The sequence below is a fragment of the Platichthys flesus genome, chromosome 7, assembly GCF_949316205.1.
Source record: "Platichthys flesus chromosome 7, fPlaFle2.1, whole genome shotgun sequence".
In the NCBI taxonomy this organism is placed as follows: Eukaryota; Metazoa; Chordata; class Actinopteri; order Pleuronectiformes; family Pleuronectidae; genus Platichthys; species Platichthys flesus.
The window spans coordinates 12,640,744-12,650,444 of NC_084951.1; the positions used below are offsets into that span (position 1 = coordinate 12,640,744).

At 40.0% G+C, this 9,701-nt stretch overlaps 1 protein-coding gene across 2 annotated transcripts; it reads right to left on the bottom strand.

Moving 5' to 3' along the window:
- Window positions 1–26: 26 nt before the first annotated feature.
- LOC133956948 (epithelial membrane protein 3-like) lies at window positions 27–3,248 on the bottom strand. 2 transcript variants are annotated; one of them, XM_062392319.1, is made up of 5 exons: window positions 3,162–3,248; window positions 1,780–1,868; window positions 1,561–1,663; window positions 1,297–1,437; window positions 27–687 (listed from the first exon to the last, which is right to left on the bottom strand). In XM_062392319.1, the coding sequence occupies exons 2-5, from the start codon at window positions 1,855–1,857 to the stop codon at window positions 512–514; spliced, it is 498 nt and encodes a 165-aa protein (XP_062248303.1). In that variant the 5' UTR covers window positions 1,858–1,868; window positions 3,162–3,248; the 3' UTR covers window positions 27–511. The 2 variants fall into 2 exon arrangements, with proteins under 2 accessions (XP_062248303.1, XP_062248305.1); XM_062392321.1 differs by having other exon boundaries at window positions 1,780–1,871; window positions 3,162–3,221.
- Window positions 3,249–9,701: the final 6,453 nt, after the last annotated feature.

Sequence of the window (9,701 nt, forward strand, 5' to 3'; positions counted from 1 at the left end):
ATTATTACAAATGTAACACTGTGTCTTTTATTTGTTATTATTAATATATTCCTGATATAAACAATTAGTTTATTTGATATCAAATGTAAAAACAAATGTCAATATTATGCTTAAAATATATGTAATAACAAAGCATTATTATAGGATTTTAGTTAGGAGTAGCTACTAAATACACATTTTAAAGAATTTGAAATATCTCAAGGTCTACAATACTAAATGAAAAATACATCATGTTGCTTCCTTTGCTCGATGTATGACAACGATGAACGATATAAACAAAATATAAAACAGAAGGAGAGCATTATTGGATTTGAATTGATGATTTTGAATTAGCTTCAGAGAACGACAAATATTTCCAGGTATTTTTTCCAATATACAAGTATCTACAATCCATAAACATAATCACACATAACATGGACATTTTGGAAATTGTGACAAAATTGAGAAGTCGGGTCAATACTTTATTTCCTAATACTGCTGTTGGCATGGTGTTTGTTGTTCTTTTCTTGTATCACTCTTTCTTACGCAGGTGAATGTATATGACGCCGCTGCCCAGCAACAATGGGACACACACCCAGGCCAGGATGTAGCAGTAGCCAAAGTGTCCAGAGGTCAGCTCTTTGGAGCTGGGGAGGATTTCCTTGTTATGTAGTGTGTAGATGAGGGCTGCAGAGGAGGCTGTCAGACCTGGGAGGAGGATGGAGAAAAGACAGCAATGTTTGCAGCTCTGCTCTTTATTCCATGTGCTTATGAATTGCTGTCATATCAATGGGTACGTGTGAGCAGAACAACACAAATCATATCAATGTAACACAATTTTAACTTTTTGTTGAATATGTGTCAAAGAGTTGTAGTGTTGGTGTTACTTATTTAATACAGACAATCAATCAACAGGGGTATGTCAAAGTTTCGAATCAGAAATATACCTATCCCACGACCTCAACCATAACTAAGTCTAAACTTTGAAGCCAAAGCACGTTATACCATGTTTTAGTTGTAATAATAATAAGAAATACTTTTAAAAGTAGCCTATGTTAGGGATAGAAAACTGTCCCAGTAAGAAACAACACTGTATTTTGTCCAAACCGGACTCTGATTCCAACAACATCTTGTTCACTGAGACCAACATTTTCTCTTCTGCTGTTCATGACATATAGAAAATCCTGTCTGTAAATTTTAAACAGATACAATTCAGTTGCCTTCATCTTCAGTCTTGTAAGGGCGGGCATCTGCCTTTCCAAAGGTTCTCATGGAATAGACACATATCAGCAGCACATTGTTTCATTCCACTGTTACCTGCAAAGATTTGACACAACCCGGTGAAATAGAAGAGTCCGCCCTTGGACATGGTGAAGAGCTGACCCAGGAACACCAAGAAGGAGATCGAAGAGAAGACCACTGACAGAACCATGAGGACCTGCACTGCCGGGAGCCACTCTGAGAAAACATCACCATACCTTCAGAGAAAAAGTCTCGGCTCTCAAGTTTGACCTTTTCTGAGAGAACTGTTCATGTAAAGCGACGTTCACGGAGGCCTGAAATAATGAAACTTCCATTTACCGGATTCTTTGGAGGATGAGCAAAGCCAGGTTCCCGTGAAGTTGTCGAACCTACAGTTGTACCACAGATCTGAGTTCTCCAGGCCGTCCCACACCCACCAGGACTGAAACAGAGAGAGAGCAGACATGATACACACACTGCTGCATATATCGCACTTATGACATAATAATAATAATAACAGTAAGGGGACAAATCTCATGCCCGAAATGTGATTATTACCTTCTCCATGGTTGCAATGAACAGCATGGCCAGGGTGATGAGATGCAGCAGGGTCACAAACATTAGCAGGTAAGCCATGTTCAAATGTGCTGCTTATTAAAAACAAACAAAAACAGGTTAAATATGGGTTCAGGCTACATCCAGCATCCACCACTGAAATAGAGTGTGACTGGTTTTACACATTTTCAACTTCCATGGGGGGAAATAACTGTTTGGGCACTTTCCTGTTATGCCTTGAAACACTTAATGGAAAAATTGAGTCGTGCCGAACAGAGTATACTCTGTGTTGCATAAGACCCTGCTTCCAAAACAGAGCGCAGCCAGTTGAATTTAAAACTTCTCTGTGACTGTGGTTGTGCGTCGCCGCGGTTAAGGCAAACCTGCAGAGCAACTGGGCGGGCCCAATCGAAAATCCAAATGGTGCCAAAATATTTACCCAATTAAACTCCTCTGAATGGCCGTGTTTGAGGCTGTAATTCATCTTCCATTTGGATTTCATTAGTGCTGCTCCACTTGTAAACTTTCAGAGGAAATTAAAGTCTGACGGAAAAGCCTCTGAGTCTCAATCCAACGCCGCACACACACACACAAACACACACACACACAGAAATAAGGCACAACAAACAAGTTAGGCTCCCAAAAAGGAGTCATACTGTGAAAAGATAGAGAGGCAAATAAATAACAGCATGAAATAGTCCATGAAGATCTTTATCTGTAGGAGAGGTCCATTTGGGTGGGCCTGTGGAGTCCCTGTCAAATTAGGCCTGAGGAGTTCATCCATCACATCGAAAGGAGTCAATCATTCAGGGCAAGTTATTTAAAAACAGAACTGATGGTTCTGAAAGAGTTATTTGAGTGAAAAAGATCTACCTATCATTTAAGATACACACATAACAAATATACGAAAACATTGTGTTGTGCTGTTGCTCGGTTGGTAAAATAAGTTTTAATCATTTCAAGAGCAGTGGTAATAAAAAAATGGATCTTTTGATGACAGGACTTTTTGCCCATTTATTTTAGAGAGTGTCTTACAAGGATATGTGATCCAAGAGTCACTACCTTTGTTGATACATATACAGTTTCTCTTGACACTCTGGTTTGTTTTACTTCTAATGTTTAAAGTATTTTCTCTCTTTATAATGAGCTCTTTTGGGTTATCCAATTTGACCTTTCTCTCTTTTCTTACTCATATTCCCCATATGACATAGCTCTCATTGCTTTGCTGAGCTGACCTGTGCTTCTCACCCAGCACTTTTCATTGTGCTGTTGACCATGTGTTAATCTACACAGGACAAATAAAACTTAAATGTAATCTACTCGTATCACGATTTATCAAGATTAATATTGAAATGCTATCAAAACTCAAGGAAATGTCTACTCACCACAGGTATCGTCCGTTGCTCTGACTCAAACCTCTTATGGGCTGTTTCACTACTCTACAACATGTGTGTGCCTCTGTGGTCCTCTCCCGTCTGGCATTGCCACACCCCCTCTGTTTTTTTCAATCCCTCCATCCAAACTTTCCAAGGAGAACGCCCATTTCCTCTGTGCAGAACAGAGCTCCCTCTCAGTCCCTCGGAACAACATCACCATCCAAAAGAGACTGAAATGAGAGACCCACCCATGGGCCGCAGAGGCACGTAAAAACCCACATGAAAAGACCTCCTCTGTAAACAGTCTGCTGGAACCGCTCTGTGGTATAATGAGCTTACACCAACCTTGCCTCATTACATTCACTACTCTTCTCGGTAGGTAATTATGAAAAGTTATCACAGAGCTGCAACATAGCTCACATTTCTACACTGGGGCATGATGAGTAATCTGAGTGCACTGGTCACTATGAAAACATCTGGGTGGGACACAGCTTGCAAATTTAGCCTGAATTCATGTTGTAGCTTCAGTGGAGCAACAGGAAAACAACAAATTATCAAGTTTTATTACACCAATTTTACACTGATTTGAGAGCATATTTCAACAAATTGAGCTGCAAAATGTTATTTTAAATGTGTATTTTTCTATAATCACTTCTTTTTTTTTACCAGATTTACCACGATGTTTGTGAACTTTGTCATATTTACTGTTAGGTAAAAATCATTCAATGATGACGTCATGCAGATCTAAATATTTAATTTAAACATACATTTTAAATGTTAAAGTTAAACGCAAATGTCAACTTTAAAACTAATCAAATGTTAAACCTAAATCTTAAATTTTACTCTTATTATTAAATCTATATGATAAATATAATAAATGCTTTACATCAAGGTAAAACAACAAGCAATGTACAAGCGTATTCCTTTATTTGAAACCATGTATAATAACGTACATATTGCTCCATTCATTCATATTATATTTCATGTTATAATTTAAATATATCATTATATGAATGAGATGGAATAATGGCAAATTTCTCAGATAGAAATGATCAAATAATATTTAGCTATCCTATTTTAATTTATTGCGTGTACTCTATACGTGCACCCCACAATACAACAACACATATAAACACTGTTCAACAGACTTACAAGCTGTTTACCAAAGACGAACCCAATTTTGAGCAATGTTTATTTCCCTTAAAATGTTTACAGGCCTACATAAACGGAGCCTGATTATTAACTGTAAACAAGTCAGTTACATAAGTTTATTGGAACATATTTTTCTTGATTAAAAAACAGCATCTCATTGGTTGCAACTTCCAGGACCGAATGTAGGGTTGCCAGGTTTGTGTTAAAACAATTGTCACTTTTTTAGAATATAGACTAGATGAATATCCCTTGGATGATGCAGATTTGATGCCATGGAGCCAGTTTCATAGATGTCGATCATAAAAGCAAATTTTCAATTGAACAGATGTTATTTATTTGAAACACATGAGATTTCAAATTGGCGCCCCCCAACATACAAACATGTAAACTGTCATGCATCCCCAATACATTTTGGACTGTATACAGATGCACACACAGGTAGACAAAATTGTAAGCTACATAAAATGATAAAAATATATAATAAAAAATATAAAAAGAGTCTGAAATCAGCTGTACTGATAGCATGTCATGTCATGTCGACAAAAATAAACATAAATGATGTCCACAATTGGGGTGATTCTTACCTCTATTTTGTTCCTTCTTCTCCTCCTCTACTTTGCGGTGCTTTCTGAATTGTGCACCTGATAATTTTATCTTTTTTTGATTCATCTTTGACTCTAACCACAGTCTATCACCACAGCGTGTACGTCAGGGACACACCTGAGGCAGAAGCGCAAATTCTGTGCTGGCTGCCACCTGACTGTTCACACAGGGAGCCATCCAGGAGGATGTTTTAGATGCTGGCTTGCCTACAGTTGGTACATGTGCACAAGTGATAGGAATCCGAAAGCTGTTTTTCAAGACACAGCACACCTACACTTTGACAAGTGCATGTTTTATTAAAACTATTTCAGATAATTGAATGTCTACTGATGCATGTTGAAATTATTTAATTCTTTGCTTTGGGTTTTTAAGTTATAATAGGATTAAGGTGTAAACAGAGACAGTTTCTCCGTTAGAGATGGAAATTCTCTTCTAATATTAATGGTTTATCTAAATTCTTCTAATAGACCTGTAGTTTATCTACTTGATGGTTACTTATCCAAGAGGTAGGTCTTTTCACAGCTCTTTTGTTTTGAATACACAAGTATCCACCATCACTACAACTGTGTACCCATCATCCGTATTGCATTGTGTATGACTTTGACAGAAGTTTTCTCCTGTTAGTACAAAACTTTTTTGTCGCTTGTACCTGTATGCAGTGTAATTCATTTAAATTTTCACCCTGACACAGTATGCTTGTTCCACACAGAGTACCAAAGGAGATGTTTTGGTAGTAACATTTAAACCAGGATGCTGTGCTCTGGTTTATGTGACAATGCAGTATTCTTTCATTAGCAAAGCTCATTCAGGACAACAGCTGGAGTGCAGCAGAAATATGGCAATATAGTATGTTGGGCATGGACTGCCTGATATACCCCTGTAGTGTCCATGTTTAATTCATTTTCATGCCAGTGTGTTTGTGTCAAAATGTTAAAAGTGTTTTTGGAAATGCAGAAGGGACACGTATACTTGAATTTCAGGGACGCAGGTTGAGTAAAACTTAGTGTAAATACTAATTTGTGTTGGTTTTGAATTCTCTGGCATTTTCATTAATCCCAGTTCTTATATCCCTTTGTGTGTCTAACTGAACAGAGCTTTATTAGTACCTGAAGAGATAGAGTAACCTTCATCGTATAACTCCATCAGGTTGTCCTGCTGCTAACGGTGAAATGAAAGTCCCTTCTTTTTTTTCTGTTCATGCTGAAATAAAGTGGATTCACTTGGTCTGACGTGTTTGATCACATGTTTATAAAACACCTCATCAGCTTCAAACTACAAACCCTGTGGGGGGGTAATGTTTTTTGATAGAAGATTCCAGATTCATTCACTAGACTGGCACTCAGTAGAGCTCAACAGAGCCGGTTAGGTTCATCTCTGATCCATGCAGCTTCCTTCTATCAAGCTGTGTGGTTATTGGTCCAGTATTTTATTACATAGACCTGTTGATTGACAAATCAGAGATGAAAACATAACCTCCTTAGCAGAGGTAATAAAACCTCCACGCATTTATCAAGGAAATGTCACCAACATTAACAATAATTAGAAACACAACAGGAAATTAAAAGTAGAATGAAATGTTTCTAGAATATCTAAATAGTTGACGGGTAATTTTCTTTTAGTCATTTTAGCAATTAATTTATTAAAAGGTAATTTTCCCCTGCTACTTAGTTTATAGGGTTTTTATATTGTGTTTTATTTACATGTTTTATTTTTGTTGTGCACTGGTTGCTGGTTGTACATCAAATTGCCCTTGAAGGATAATAAAGATTTTCTTTTATGACAACTTTAGTCAATGACAAGTTTCAGAAACCAAGCAGGAGCAGCAGAGGAAGCCAGCAGCCAGCAGGGGGCAGCCTCAGGACATCACATGGAAACAAGCTGCAGCTGGGGTTATTCTCTAACAATAGTTTTTTAAAGTATGTTAAATCATCCAGTATCTAAAATCCAAACATATAAAAGTAACTTTTAAGTAAGGCTGTCTTCCATCTTCTTAGTGTATCTTAGTTCCTTATGAAGATCAGCAGGTGGTTTGGCCTAGTCGGCAGGGTCACTGTTCTACATCCAGAAGGATGTGGGTTCAATCCCCACCCTGGCAATAAAACGAAGAATTATCAAGATTTCAGTTACCTATTATTCGCAAAATATATTATACTATGTATGTTTAAATTAAGTAAATATAAAAACGGAAAAAATGTAAATTCAATTAAATTAATAGAACAAAATAATAATAATTAAACAAAAAAAAATGCGCGCGCAATTCCTGCGCAGTGGTCTTCTGCACACGACCTGCGCAGTGGGCTTCTACGCAGATTGTACGCAATGGGTTTCTGCGCAGGTTGTGCGTGCGCAGTTTTTTTTTTAAATTTAATTTAATTTAACTTTAATTTATTATATTTTCATTATTTAAATTTAAATCCAGACAGAAAAGTCATCTGACCTTTTACTTTTACTGTCTCCTTTCGCGCTCTCACTCAGTCCTTCCCCTCCTACTCACAAAGCTGGTAACCACCTGGACTATATTTTCACCAGAAACTGCTCAACATCTAACCGCACTGTAACCCCTCTTCATGTCTCCGACCACTTCTTTATCTCTTACTCTCTCCCATTATCTCAAACTGACAACCTTAACACATCAACAGAGTCTGTAACGGTCCGTCGCAACATTCGTTCCCTCTCTCCTTCCTCTCTAGCCTCCTCTGTTTTACCAGCCCTCCCTTCCACTGACTCTTTCTCACTCATGCATCCTAACTCTGCCACTGACATTCTCCTTTCTACTCTGTCCTCCTCTCTTGACTCTCTCTGTCCTCTTACGTCACGACAGGTCCGCAAGTCCCTCCCAGCTCCGTGGTTGTCTGACTCGGTGCGTGCCGTCAGAGCCACTATGCGAGCATCAGAAAGGAAATGGCGGAAATCTAAACACCTGGACGACCTGCTAGCTTATTAGTCTCTTCTCTCCTCTTTTTCTGCCTCTATTTCCACAGCCAAAAGCACTTTTTACCAAACTGCAATTCAAGCCTCATTTTCTAACCCCAAAAAACTGTTCTCCATCTTTTCCAACCTCCTCAACCCTCCCAGTCCCCCTCCTCCTTCCTCTCTTCTACCAAGCCACTTTGTCAACTACTTTACCAAAAAGATAGATGACATACGCTCTTCATTTTCTGATCCTCCTTCTATAACCACACTTCCAACAACTTCATCTTCATCCCCTTCGCTCTCCTCTTTCACCCCCCTGTCTCCCAATCAAGTTCTGACCTTGGTAACCTCCGCCCGCCCGACCACCTGCCCCCTTGACCCCATCCCTTCTCACATTCTCCGGTCTATTGCCCCTGACCTTCTTCCTTTTCTTACCCATCTAATCAACACTTCCCTGTCAACTGGCTGCTTCTCTAATTCTCTGAAGGAGGCAAGAGTAAATCCTCTCCTGAAGAAACCCACTCTGGACCCCTCTGAAGTAAATAACTACAGACCTGTCTTTCTCCTTCCCTTTGTTTCCAAAATTCTTGAGCGTGCTATCTTTAATCAACTTTCCTCCTATCTTAACCACAATAATCTTCTTGACCCTCACCAGTCTGGTTTCAAGGCAGGTCAGTCAACTGAGATGCCCTCCTTGCTGTCTCTCAGCAGCTTCACACTGCTAGAGCAGCCTCTCTCTCCTCTGTCCTCATCCTTCTAGACCTCTATGCTGCATTCGACACAGTGAACCACCAGATCCTTATTTCCTCCCTTCAGGACCTCGGTGTCTCAGGCTCTGCTCTCTCCCTGCTCTCTTCCTACCTCATTGCACGCACTTAGGGTAACTTGGAGAGGATCTGTGTCTGATCCTTGTCCCCTCACTACTGGGGTCCCTCAAGGTTCTGTCCTTGGTCCTCTCCTCTTCTCTTTGTACACCAACTCCCTCGGCTCTGTCATTCACTCACACGGCTATTCCTACCATAGCTATGCCGATGACACCCAAGTAATCCTTTCTTTTCCCCGATCAGAAACACAGGTAGCAGCACGAATCACTGCCTGTCTGACCGACATCTCTCAGTGGATGTCTCAACACCACCTGAAGATTAACCTTGACAAGACTGAACTACTTTTCCTTCCAGGGAAAGACTCTCCCATCCACGACCTGACTATTAACTTTGACAACTCTGTGTTAACCCCCACTCAGACAGCTAGGAACCTGGGCGTAACACTCGACAGCCAACTCTCCCTTACTGCCAACATTACTGCAACAACACGGTCCTGTAGATTCATGCTGTACAACATCAGGAGAATACGCCCCCTTCTCACTCAGAAGGCGGTGCAGGTTCTGGTCCAGGCTCTGGTCATCTCACGTCTAAATTACTGTAACTCGCTCCTGGCAGGTCTACCTGCTACTGCCATCCGACCTTTGCAGCTCATCCAGAATGCAGCAGCTCGACTGGTTTTTAACCAACCTAAATTCACTCACACTACTCCTCTCCTCCGCTCCCTTCACTGGTTACCAGTGGCTGCTCGCATCCGATTCAAAACACTAGTACTTGCGTACCATGCTGTGAACGGATCCGGTCCATGTTACATCCAGGACATGGTCAAACGTTACACCCCACCCCGTTCACTCCGCTCTGCTTCGGCCAATCAGCTCGTTGCTCCCTCACTGCGAGCTAAACACTCATCAAAAACACGACTGTTTTCCATCCTGGCTCCTAAATGGTGGAATGAGCTCCCCATTGACATCCGGACATCAGAAAGTCTACACATCTTCCGCCGAAAACTAAAAACACACCTCTTCCGACTTTACCTTGAATAAAAAATAAACTAAAAAAA